Source organism: Eurytemora carolleeae, unplaced genomic scaffold (genome assembly GCF_000591075.1).
Source record: "Eurytemora carolleeae unplaced genomic scaffold, Eaff_2.0 scaffold106, whole genome shotgun sequence".
NCBI lineage: Eukaryota > Metazoa > Arthropoda > Copepoda > Calanoida > Temoridae > Eurytemora > Eurytemora carolleeae.
In genome coordinates this window covers 27,836-41,851 of record NW_019396089.1, presented here as the reverse complement: position 1 = coordinate 41,851, position 14,016 = coordinate 27,836, and the positions used below count along the sequence as shown (strand labels likewise).

At 31.5% G+C, this 14,016-nt stretch overlaps 1 protein-coding gene across 2 annotated transcripts in view; it reads right to left on the bottom strand.

The window, feature by feature from the left end:
• LOC111718374 (myosin heavy chain, muscle) overlaps positions 1-14,016 on the bottom strand; it is a 30,649-nt gene that overhangs the window by 13,586 nt on the left and 3,047 nt on the right. For both annotated transcript variants that reach the window (XM_023493947.1, XM_023493948.1), the window contains exons 2-10: positions 9,871-10,009; positions 9,457-9,534; positions 9,267-9,395; positions 5,291-9,207; positions 4,671-4,725; positions 4,099-4,230; positions 3,282-4,040; positions 3,128-3,222; positions 2,377-2,484 (exon numbers count right to left, since the gene is read on the bottom strand). In XM_023493947.1, the coding sequence (XP_023349715.1) occupies positions 2,377-2,484; positions 3,128-3,222; positions 3,282-4,040; positions 4,099-4,230; positions 4,671-4,725; positions 5,291-9,207; positions 9,267-9,395; positions 9,457-9,534; positions 9,871-10,008 (5,411 nt within the window). In that variant the 5' untranslated portion in view covers position 10,009. The remainder of the gene's footprint in view (positions 1-2,376; positions 2,485-3,127; positions 3,223-3,281; positions 4,041-4,098; positions 4,231-4,670; positions 4,726-5,290; positions 9,208-9,266; positions 9,396-9,456; positions 9,535-9,870; positions 10,010-14,016) is intronic.

Below are 14,016 nucleotides of genomic sequence, written 5' to 3'. Positions count from 1 at the left end.
AAAGTTGTACTGGTGATGTTGTAAAGTTGTACCGGTGATGTTGTAAAGTTGTACTGGTGATGTTGTAAAGTTGTACCGGTGATGTTGTAAAGTTGTACCGGTGATGTTGTAAAGTTGTATCGGTGATGTTGTAAAGTTGTACTGGTGATGTTGTAAAGTTGTACTGGTGATGTTGTAAATTTGTACTGGTGATGTTGTAAAGTTGTACCGGTGATGTTGTAAAGTTGTACCGCTGATGTTGCAAAGTTGTACCGGTGATGTTGCAAAGTTGTACCGGTGTTGTTGTAAAGTTGTACTGGTGATGTTGCATAAATTTTACCTTCTCCTTCTGTCTAGTTTGCAGTGGTTGAAAACTGTATCGCTAAGCGTATACGGGAACCAACATACAAGAAATATATTAAGACCCAACTAAAGTGCCCAGCGTTGCCCGTGGAATTTTTAAAAATTCTAAAAATATTTTTCCCATATGTAACTGCTAGGTACCCATGGGTACCCTAAAAAAAATCAGCCAATTTGGTCCATCCGTTTGGCCAGCTATAGCGATTATATAAATGCACGAAAAGGTTTATCATATAGAGATACTGTCATTGTAAATCTAGAAAAACTAGTTCTGTACACTTAAATGCAATACTGAACCAGTTATTTTTAACTTTAATAATTTATTTTAGTGGGCACAAGCTCACACATATAAGTAAAACGATATATCAATAAATCTATTTCCAGTTTATTATGAAGATCTTTTTATTATTTTGTTTTGCTCAAGATCGATTAAAAGTATATACCCCACTTAACTACTTATATATGTTTTCTGTCATCATTTTAAAAAAAAATCAAATGTTTTATCAAGTAACAATCAGAATTGCAAAAGAAAAGAAATTTCGCTAAATATTTTTTGAAAACCCAGTATGATATATACAATAAAAAACAGTATAATATACAATAAAAAAAAACAATAAAATATATAAAAAAACAGTATAATTTACAATAAAAAAAACAATAGTATATATACAATAATACAGTATTATATACGATAAATAAAACAGTACAATAAACAATAAAAAACCATTGTAATATATCATAAAAAATCATTATAATATACAATGAAAACAGTATAATAAACAATAAAAAACCAGTGTAATATACCATAAAAAATAGTATAATATACAATAAAAAACAGTATAATATGCAATAAAAAACAGTATAATATACGATAAAAAAATAATATCATATACAATAAAAAAAAACATATAATACACAATGTTGTTAGAAAAGAACAAAATACCAAGGGAATATAGCTAGACATTTGTAATCAGTAACCAAAATATGATACAACCTATACAGTATATATACACTCAGAGAAACTTTTCTAATTATAAAGGCGAATGAATGAAGTATAACTGAAAAGGAAAAGTAAGATTTTACTTTAGAATGCTAAAATATTTTTTTAAAGTTTTTAAATGCAAAAAAAATACTCAATCAACCTCGATTTAACAGAACCAATAAAACTTAGAATTTTGAGAGCATGCATACTCAGTTTATGAGGGAAAAAATGAAGAAAAATGTTGTTTTTGTAAATTGAAAATATTATTTATCTCACAATACTTTTCTTGTCACGTTTCCAGAAAAATCGACGAATAAAAAATTCTCAAAATTCTTATTAGAAGAAGTGGAAGTCTGAATGAATTTAATAAGGTGGTGTTTCATGAATAAAGTGAAAGCTTTAATTTACCCAAGTTGTGCAAAGAAATTGAGTCTTTTGCCACAAACTCTGATTTTCTGATAAATATTTCTTTGAACCCAATTGTTTCAGACTTAAGATATTTCAAACTATATGAATTAAAATTAAAAAATTATAACAGGAGCAAATTTGAGATTCTCAGGCTCCTGTGGGATATAATCGTTTTCAGATTGGTTGCGTATTTGTTCAAAAAGATCCGGTTAATACTTTACAACTCTCATAAAAAATCTGATATATATAAGTTTTGGCATAATTTTGACACAGTTTTTATATCAATTTCTCGAGACAAGAACATCAAATAGAAGTCTTATATGTATGTACAACGCCTGAGATTCTCAGGTTTAATCATATACCCCCTTTCATTTAAACATTTCAAAATTTTACATTTTTATGCTGTCATTGACCACTTTTACTATTCCAAAACTTTTCATATCATGCTGTCATTGACCACTTTTACTATTCCAAAACTTTTCATATCATGATTGACCACTTTTACTATTCCAAAACTTTTCATATCATGCTGTCATTGACCACTTTTACTATTCCAAAACTTTTCGTATCATGCTGTCATTGATCACTTTGGCCTTTCCAACTTCACATATTTATAATGTTAAGGACGAATTCCTTATTATACTGACCTAAGTGCTTCACTCTCCCCCTCATCAACTTGTATCTGTAGACTCCTGAGCTTAGTCTCCATCCCCTTTCTTTCCTCTTCCAACCTGCTAGCCTGCTCTTGCGCATCCCTAAACATATACACATCAATGTTATAACTGGACTGTGAGAGTAATATCAAGTGACCATACATGCAGAGATTGCAATGCCCGATTCAGAATTGTGTATACCATTGATATTTTAAACTTAGATTCTTTTATCTAATAGAATTCGTAGTTTAAAATATCTAAAATCTAAGACATTGGGTTGCAAAGATAAACAGTGATAAGAAAATCAGGGTTTGTGACAAAGACTCAATTCCTTTGGCATTGTTCCAAAAGATTTATATAATAAAAATTGTGAAACTCTCTACAATGTCGGAAATATTAGAATTATTCAATAGATTTTAAAAAACTTTATAATATCATGAATATTCTTTTGTGGAATTTGCTGACAAGTTTGCAAATATTTATTTTCATTTTGTGGAGGCATGCAAATGGGGCTTCCAGAAAATTGCTATTATTATTATTATTATTAGAAAATAAAGATATGGTTTTATCCAGAGGCGAAATTTAATGATAAGCGTAAAGATATGCGTGTATATACTGAACTGTGTGCACCAAGTTGAACCTCTTCTTTAATGCGCCTAGGAAAAATGAATAGGAGTTCAACTATGACTAACTCTAAATTAAATCCAGTCCCAAACCAGTTTTATGACTAAAATATTACAGTTACCTAAGATTTTCAGCAAGTTGAGCTGCTTCAAGCATCAATGAGCCAGCTCTATCTTCAGAACTATGAAGTTCATCCTTGGTGTCATCTTTTTCAATCTAAAGATGAAGATTGCATAAGCATGAGAAATGCAAAACAGTTAGGAGTAGATACTTACTTGTAAATTCTGAAGATCCATGTTTAAATTCGATTTTTCTTGTGAAAGCCTAGCACTGGTTTCTGTGAGAATAAAAATGTGTTCTGTTGTATCAGACACTTCTTGCTCCAGATGTCTTCTAGCTCTATCTACCTGTTCAAGCATACTCTTCGACTCCTCAAGACTGTTTGACACCGTGCTTCCTTTCCTGTCAAGATCTAACAAAGCAGTTGCTGCTTCCTCACGCTTTCTTTGCTCAAACGCAAGCTTTTCATTCATTCGTTCAATTTCAACGAGAGTCTTGGCAGCAGTTTTAGAGAGTTCATGATGTTTCAACTCTTCTCTATTCAACTTTTCCTCCCATTCAAGGATATTAGACTCTAACTGCTGCTTACTTCTTGAAGCTTCTGCTTTCTCCTTACTTATCTCCTCAATCTTTAGTTTGATTGAGTTCATCATTTCATTGTGGTTTTTCTTGACAACTTCGAATGACTTCTCCATGTCGGAGATTGTATTTATGTTATCTTCCTTTACCTTTTCTATTTCACAGTTGGATACTTTCAACTTGGATTCCTCGTTCATTAAAGCTTTTTCTATATCTTCTAAAGCATTATTTAGATATCCAATATCTCCTTCCAAACATTTTCTTTGATTTTCAATTTCATGAATTTTTCTGCCTCCATCTCTGATGAGCTCTGTTGTATCTTTGATATCATTAGAACTTTTTTTATTCTCCCCACGAGCAGCTTCAAGTTTTGACATTGATTCATTTATTCCATTCTATATACACAAGTTTGGTCAGATGAATAATTGATAATGATAAATTTGTATAAATTACCTTTATTCTATATAGTTCTACAGTAGCATTCCTGCAGTTAGTTTGAGATTCATTTAATTCTTTGCAAAGATCATCCGACCTTCTTTTCCATTCTTGAATATCCCTCTCAGAACTTTTTACTCTTTTCTCAGCCTAAATATTTGGCAGTTTCCCAAGAAAGTTATGTGCGCTTGCCGCTTTGAATTACAAGAAAACGAAAGATTAGTAGATATATATAGGGTTAGGTTAGGTTAATACACTTTCTTGGCCGAGCGCTGCGGCTAAGAAAGGCTAGGGGGCCGAGCGCCACTGCTAGGACAGGCTAGGGGGCCGAGCGCCGTGGCTAGAACAGTCTCTCTCTTTGTTTTGTAATTCAATGCGGCATGTACACGTAACTTCCATGGTCTTCTGCCTAATTAGTTGAATAAATAACTGTACAACTACAGTAAGAACCAAAAAACATCAAAACTGTAAGACGACTTTTGTGCATTGTACAAATATATAACAACATAAACTACACTTGACTATTACTTTAATATCGTCTTCCTATTTCATAGTTTTTTGGTTCTCATTGTTCAAAAAAAAATGTTTACTTGTCCAAGCTTCACAATTGTAATTTCATTTCTCCGCTGAGCCTCTTCAAGATTCCTGATAGAAGGTTTACAATAGTAGTTGATTAATGCCAGAATAAAGAGACCGGTTAGATATTTAAACACGGTTAAGCAACTTGCTTAGAGGGTTAGAAATATCAAATAGATCTACTAAAGTAACAAAAAATGCAAAAAAAAATTTATTTTGTGTCTTTTTACTGCACGGCAAAACCTAAAAAGTCTTTTTAATAATATTGTTAATCCCTCTATATCTTTGCAACCTAAAGTTGTAGTCTTTTGATAATTCAAACTATGAATTTTGCAAGATAAAAAAGTTAAAGTTTAATAATTGGAAATATTTACGCCATCAGGTTCCAAATATATATGGATAAAACATTAGAGTGTGTTGCCAGTAATCAGTTCATTCCTATTAAACATCAATGTAAAATATCATTGCAATCTTCATGGGGGGACCATAATCTGAAACAAAATATTTATTTGAGCTAGGACCAGATTTAATAATTAGAAGTAGTTGCAAACTTGATAGAACATCCAATTTTGTAATCCTTGACCTATCTTAAGGTAAAGTAGTGAAACAATCTCTTGAAAAGTAGAATTGTTACCTGGCTGTTTCAAGTTTCCTGTTTTCTATTATTTGGAGTTGTTTGCTCAGTGTATTGAGTGTATCTTCCGCCTCACACACCCGTGTTTGCAATTTCAATTTACAATTCTCAAGTTCTTCAACTCTTTCTTTTATTTCTTTTTCATATTTCAGTTTCCACACATTTACGTCTGATATTGCTCGATCCAAACTGAACTGAAGTTCTTTCCTGCTACTTTCTTCGTCCAGAAACTGTTCTTGATATCCATCTAACTCATGTTGTATAGTTTTTATTTTTCCGGACAGTGAAATATTTTCTCTTTCTTCGTTTTCACACATATTTGTTGCCTTGTTTAAAAGCTCTTTCAAACTTGAAACTTCTCTCTCTCTAAGGTTCACAGCACTGTTGAGTGCATTGAGTTCATTGCTCATTTCCAAGTTTTTGCTTGTAAGATGTTTGTTGACACTCATAGTCTTTGTCAACATTTCCTCCTTCATCCCAGCCTGTGTATTTATGGTTGTGAGTTTGTCAATCAATGATTTCAAATTCTTCTCTGCGTGAACAGTGTCCTGACTAACCCTGTCTATAGCAGCTGATGTATCTTGAATTTCAGCTTTTAAGGACACCATATCCTTTTCAACTCTTATTTTGATCGACCTTAAAGCCTCAAGCTGGAGTGACATTTCACATGTGGCTTCTTGATGTTTCTTCTTGAGTTTCAAGATAGTGCTCTCCCATGATATCATTGTTTCTTCCTTATCCTTTCTCATTTCTTGAAGTTTGATATCAAGTTTGCTATTTAATTCCATCTGAGAAACCATGTTTGCAGTTGATTCATCTAAGTGAGTTAAGTATTGTTCATGGCTTCTTGCTAGCTCTGATCTGCTGAGTTCTGCATACATTTTGTTCTGCTTAACACTCATTAACTCTTGCTCCATTTTTTCAACCGTGGCTTCAAGATCATGCACCTTGGATCGAATTTGAAAAGCATTACCCTCTTCAATCTCACACTTAATCTCTGCATCCTTCTTTTCTTTCAATAGCCTTTCCAAATTTTGAGTCAAGTTTAGTTTATCTCTACTAAAATCATGAACCTTAAGTTGTTCAATCTTCAATAGAGATTCGATTTGTGATCTTTCAGAGTCTATCTTATGCTTCAAATCCTCCTCAGCTGTGATAGAAGATACAATGCTCTCTTTCACAATTTCCATTTCTTTAAGACAATTGATTTCTGAGCTCAATTTGTCTTCCATGCTTTCCAGATTATTTTTGCTTGCTGCTCCCTTTTCTGATAAAATCTTTTTCTCCGAAGACAGTTTTGTCAGAATTTCATCATTTCTTGCAATAAGGTCATTCAACTCTCTCAGATAAGTGTCTCTCTGTTGGAGGACAATTGAAACATCCTCTTTGTCTCTAATCAAATTAGAATAAACTTCCTGCAATTGATTCAATTTTTTTTCTTCCATGTTATTTTCATCCTGGACATCTTCTTTTGATGATTCGATATCATTAAATTCAAATTGTTTTTCTTTTATATGATCCTTTAAATCAGAAACTGAGTGTTTCAACATTTCTAATTTTTCTTGCAATCCAAAAATATTGCCATGCCGACTTCCAAGGATAGATTTCATTTCATTGATTTCTTGCTCTACAGCTGTGTTTGAAGTGGACAGTTGATTTATTACAGCTTGTTTTTCATTTAGAATTTCATTAACTTCATAAAATCTAGATTCCAACTGTTGTAGAACCTCCTCCATGTTTATCTGTCCAATCAAAGGCTTTGTTAGATGTATGAGAGAAAACCACTTCCAATCTTTAATATTTAGATATTTACGTAAGTTTCGTTGAATGACTTTAATCATGGCTCTTTGTAGGCATTTGAATTCATACTTTTTTCTGGCTTCATATCCAAAAATAGTGCCTTGAAGTTTTTGCACAAGGTCCTGAACAACTATATCTCTAGACTCTTCAAGCTGGGCAAGTGCTCCTGCCCTAAAAAACACCTTTGTATGACCCAGTCTAAACCTGTCATTTACTTCGGGAATTTCCTGTAGAATTGCAGTAGCAGCTTCCTTTTCCTCACAATCATCAGACACTTTTCCTCGGGCTATTATACAATATCTTTTCTGGAAATCATTGTATGGAATTCTGTTTGGAAATCCTCTCATACATATCCTGATACCTTCAAGCACACCATTACAAGTAAGCTGATGCATAATCAATGGTGGATCAACACCCCCTGGTTGTTTGCAGGTGTTTGGAACAATGCATCTAACAAAATGGGGATCAGTGCTGTTCAGCGTTGCCATTAGTGCAACCAAATCCACAAGGAAAACAGAAGATACAGTTTTACCTCCTCCTCCCTTTTTCTTTTTCCCTTTCTCCTCAGTGGGAACAGAGCTCTGCCCTGGATGATCACTCCAAAGTTGGACCATTAATTTATTGGTACTCAACTTCATTAAATCAACAACTGTATCATTTACTGGATCTTTATTCTTTTCCAACCAAGCAGTGACATTGTAAGAAACTGTTCCAGCATAGTGAACAACGGCAAAGTGGGCATTTTTATCTGTCTTGGACTGGGGTTTTGCAAATGATGGGCATTTTCCAAGAAGTGTTGATTTCAACTTTTCCTCCAGAGACTTGTCAGTTGCTTTGGGAAACAAGGACTCCTCTTCTAAGATTGCCCAAACTCCCATAGGTTTCTCAAACATGATAATACATGCTGCAAGATCCATTCCAAAGTCAACCATTTGCCAATCTATTCCTTCTGAAATGTACTCTTCTTGCTCGACAACAAACATGTGGTGATTGAAGAACTGTTGAAGCTTTTCATTAACAAAGTTAATGGAAAGCTGTTCATAGCCATTATAGGTGAATATTTCAAATCCTGCTATATCAAGAACTGCGCAAAAGTTTACTTTCTTCATTGTTGGATCCATCAAAGTATCATTGCATTTTTCAATAAGCCACAAAAAAGTGCGATGATAAATTGCTCTTGCGATACCTCCAACAGCATTCAAAGCTTGTTCAACATTTTGACCTTTCACCACCCATTCTGTCCCAACTTTAATCTTTGGTTTAGTGAAGGCTGTCATCATCTGTAATGCATCTATTCCACATAATGTCCCTACCTTATTAGACAATTCATTTTTATCTGGTTCACATTGCTCCTCTCGACCTTTTTGTTTAAATTTTAGGTCTCCCATGGACATGACAGCAGCAGTGAGTTTGTAACAGTTCCATTTTTCGGTTTCTGAGAATCCAATTATATCAAAGGCATTGTCAGTAAACTGAAGTTCTTCATTGTCATTGATAGAGTCAACCTTTGTTCTTCCTTGACAGACATATGAGTAATCATAAATAGTATCAGTGAGCAGACACTTTTCTTTTAAGTCAGGAACTGCAGGTTGAAGCATTTGGTAAAAAATGTGATAACTTCTTTCCACTTCCTGCTGTTGAGTTATTCGTGACTTTTCAAACAGATATGCTTTAATATCACAACCAGCCAATTTTCCTTTTGTATTAAAGTGAATCCTTATAAATTTTCCAAATCTAGAGGAATTGTCATTTCTTGATGTTTTCGCATTTCCATAAGATTCTAAGATAGGATTAGTTGCAACAATTTGCTCTTCAAGAGAAACTTTTTTCTCTGATTTCTTTCCTGACGTGGCAACCATTGCTAAATATGAGATTACCTTCTTGGTATTCTCTGTTTTACCAGCGCCAGACTCACCGGTTATCAACATACTTTGGTCCTTATCCTTCAGAAGCATATTCCTATATGCTGCTTCTGTTACTGCCCAGAGGTGTGGCGGACATTCATTCCTTCGTTTTCCTTTATACATCTTCACAACCCTCATGGTGTAGATGGGATATCTCTTGTAAGGATTTACAACCACGCAGAACAGTCCAGAATATGTGTAAATCAATTTAGCCTGGAAGATACATTAGATATTATTTCTTAACACAAATATTTGCTTGAATTTAATGATACCTGATATCTGGACTTTAGATTATAAAATACCGAGGCTTCATTCAGAAATGTCAAATTTGCCATGTCCTCACATTTCTCAAACTTTGGAGGATTTACTGGAGCAACTTGATTAGGCTTAAAATGCTTCTTCTAAAATTAGAATTTAAATATAGTTTTATAATTCTATAATAATTATTTTAAAAAACTTTACCTCATGTCCAAGAAGAACGGTAATTTTGTCAGCATCTTCATACTCCTTCAACCCTTCAATAAATCCTCCTTGGCCATCCTTAACATCGAAATAATCACAACATGTACAAAATGTTTTATTTGATTTTGTTAGAAATTTAGAGGGATGACAGAGATTAAATTTCTATTCTAAAATATTGTGATTTTAACGACAAAGTATTAAAATATATGAGATTTTTCATCATAACTACAATTTGAAATTTCAGAAAAATTAAAATTACGAATTTAATTTAAATTTAGAAAAAGAATTTTTGAAATGTTTTATCATTTATCCAGCATATCTTAAAGATCATTTAATATTCCATAATTTTTAAAGAAGGCTGAAGAGTATTGTGGGCTACCAGAAAAAAAAATCCAATCAATTAAAGATAAGTACCTCAGCCCAGACTGATCGTTTAGGATCATATGCTTTAGATGATGTATCCTTCCTTTTATTCTCCAAGTTGACCGTAAGGTAGGGGAGAGGATCAGGATCTGGTTCACCTCCACTTCCCAGCTTTATATGGCCAGGCATCCTAAAAGTGCAAGAAAGACTAAATTGAAAAAACTACAAAAACAAACAAAAATTATCTGTTTATGCAACTGTAAATATGTTTTTTGGCCGGGCTTTTTACTTTTTTCGTTTGTTTACTGTTTAAATTCATTATTTTTAATCACGAACATAGTGAGAGATTTAAAAATTTTGAATTTAAAATGCAAAAAATTACAACAAAAAACATAATGTCCCAAATGATAATACAAGACAGTTGGATAAATAGATTTATTCAATTCAAGTTTCATGAAAATGTGCGATTTTTTTATTAAAATCCGCAAAGAAATGGGAAACCTGCTTTTGGTATTAAATGTTACTTATTTGCCTCGGAACAAATAAGAAACTTTTTATACTCAAGCTCATGAAATTGTGAGTAAAAATGCGGGATAAAATTCTCTCAAAATTAAATGAAATCCTATCTATGTTATATGTGAGGTCAAATTTGGTCAATAATGTCTTGTTTTTTAAATAGCTCGAAATATAATCGCACAAAACACAATTATACTTACAAGAAAAAAAGTCACTGATTTATAGTATTCAGAAGAAAAAACACCGCTATATTTTTTCCTGCACTCTCATCAGTTTGGGATTTTTACAACATTATTTGGACAGTGAATTATTTTGGGTTTTAAAAGAGCAATACCATTTAAATAGCTTAAACAAATAGTGTCTGGATGGAAAATGGTTGGCCTGACTCCTTAAGTATTTTTTAAAAAGTTTAAGCATATTTGGGCCTTACTACTTTATGAGTGGATTAGCAAAATAATCTATTGTTTCTGAACTGAACAGAAAACGGTTGTACAAAAGCCAATATTCATCTTTAAAGTTTAAGGATAAAGAAACTGATTTTCTAATCCCTATATCTTTGCTACCTGATGTTAGAGACCTTTGTTATTTTAAAGTATGAATAAATCGACGATTTACATATTTTGCAGAAATTAGGTTTTTTTGCTTCATTTTCTAACTTCGCTTTTAATTCTTATTTATGGTGTTAATGAAGCAAAAATCTAGTAATAGAAATATATCAGTATTTTTCAGTATTTTTCATAAAATAAATCAGAATAATAATTGTCCTAGATGCCTGAACACTCTACTAAAGTTTGTAAAGAGAGATATTGTGCAGAACAAAAATAAGTTTAATGCATATGCAGTAAACTTATATTCTGCTTTTTCCAATATTGTTTTTGCAATAAAACAACAATAATAGGAATAGAAAAGAGATCAAGATAGGCATTAAGAAAGTAATTATTTATGTATGAAATATAACCAAAACCAAACAAAATTAATTGTTTAAAAGAAAATATTTAAAAACCTCCAAAAATAGAGGTTGTAGGAATAGTTCCCCCCAATGCTAATAAAGGGATAAGGAAAGAAAAGAAAAAGGAACTTTAGATACTTTACATTTACTGGTTTTTAGTATTTTCGACGATAAAATAACAACTTTTATAAAAAAAAAATATAAAGTTAAATAAAAAAATAAAATAAAAAAATAAAATAATAATAAAATAATAATAATAATGATAATAAAATAATAATAATAAAATAATAATAAAAATAATAAAATAAATTTTGAGAATTTCTTTAGTTTACGAGAATTAGTCAGCAAACGATTTGAATGGTTTCAAAGTTGGCCTCCAGTCTGATTAGGGTTTCAACCTTGGCCTCCAGTCTGATTTAAAAGGGTTTCCAGAAAACGAAAACTATTAAACGTTTGTACTATGATGGTGAGTTTGATCTGATTTGATTTTAACTTTAATTCTAAGTTGCATTTTTAAAATTGAAAATGATATCTCAATAATTAAAATCAAATTTTTTTATATCATTCATTTCCACTTGCTCAGATCACTTTTAAGAATTTAAATTATTAAAATAAAAACTTTACAGGTTTCTTTCTCAAAATTTTTTACAAAAGATAATAACGAACGATTTCTCTGTGTTTTAACATAAAGAATTGTGATCTGCTTTAAATAGGTAAATTTCTTAAATCTCCAATAGCCGTTGATTTAAAGGTTGTGTTTGTGAATATGAAAAGATAAAGACTAAATCAGAATTGATTTTGGAATCCCTGATATCAATTTTTTTGCAAAATAATGTTTAACTTCTAAGAAAATTTGAAGAAAAAGCATTTGTCGCGTACAGCGAAGAATCCTTTATATCCTTTCAGCTAGCCTACAGGGATTGAGTCTTTGTCACAAACTCTGATTTTCTAGTCCCTTCTTTGCAACATTATGGTGTAAACCTTTGGTATTTCAAACTTAGACGATTTGATCTAACAGAATTTATAGTTTGAAAGTTGCAAAGAAATAGGGATTGCAAAATCAGAGTTTGTGACAAAAATCAATTCCTTTGGTACATTAAACGCGGTGTGTCCACTAAACACTGGGTGCACTAGACAGGCTGGTAAGAGAAAATATGTACAATTACACTAGAATAGGGTAAATCATCGTTGGTTTGATTTATGCAACGGAAGGAAATCTATCAGGGCGTATCATGGTCCTCCAAAATAAATCAGCTGTAACCCAATTATAATTTAGTATGACTTTATTGCTAAAAGTATAGGATTTCTTTGAAATTAATTGAACTATTTATTTTTTAAATCGGGGGGGGGGGGGCGGATCTATCCGGATTCTGTCCTGTTAGCGACAAACTTTTCTTACAATTTTCTTATTACGCAAACATCAAATGAAAAAAAGATTGATACAATTCCATTTCCAAAATATTTAATTTGGGTTTAGCCTATACCACCCTTCAAGATTTTGTAAACACTCCCTTTAAAAGTCCTAAATTGTGAATTCTTTTAAACTATATAGTATTCAGACATAAAAAGATTTTAAATCTACACAGAAATCGTTTTATTCAATCAGATTATCTTAAATTGAAATTTATTATCTATCTAAAGAATTCAATTAGATGGGGGGGGGGGGGGTGATTTTTCTTCCCCTGTCTAAAGCCTGTAATTATCCTATTAAGTTTCTTTTTGCTTTTTTGTGTTGCGTTAGGTGATTATGTCAATATAATGAAGACGACTTTTGTACTTAAGTTCAAGCTGGTTCCGAATTAAAAGTTTACAAGTAATTAACGAGAAGCTTTTATATTTGACAGCTTTTTTTTTGTTTCCATGTTTTTGTGTATCCATGCTGTTTAAAAGCTTGATATAAATCAAAATTAAATTCGATAGTCGTCTTTATAATATTGATGATGATTTTTTTATTGGGTGACCGGTAAATCGTTAAATGATACCATTTAAACACTTTTCATTTAAAAAACTTCAAAGCATGTTTTTATATTTTGAGCAATGTAAAGAGAAAAATCCTGTGAATTTAATTTTTATTTTTCTAAAGAATAATTCAGAGATTCAAAACATGTTTTTTTTTTTATTTTGGACAACTTAAACAGAAGAAAACAAAGAAGTCTGTTTTTAAAAAAATATTAAATTAAAAACCTAGAAAAGAATTTTGAATCTAATAATATTTGTTCCGTTGTTTTGTATTACCCCAGAAAATATAATTAAAAACATTAAAAATTATTAATCCGCTTTCATTGCAAGTAATCTAAATTATGTTCAAATGTTTAAGTATAATGATAAATCGTTTCTTCAGCTTTGAAATAGAAATAAAATATGTTAAATTAACCTTCAAAAGTTTTAAATATCTAAATCACATTGTTGTATCCTCCAACATCAGATGAAAGAAAGATTGAAACCCATTCGATTAAAAATTTACTTTGAGTTTATCAAAACTTCCTAAAGTCATAAATTGTGAATTCTCCCTTGAAGTAAAACCATCTGATGATACTCAGATATAAAATCTAAAAATCTAAAAAGAATTGTTAATCTAATTATATTTGTATGCGTTATTTTACATTTTACATCAAAAAGTATGATTTTAAAAATTCAAAATTTCATTGCAAAGTTATATGAATTATGTTCAAAAGTTTAGGTTTAAATGATTAATCGTTTCTTAAACTTGAAATAGTATGCATAAAAAGTTA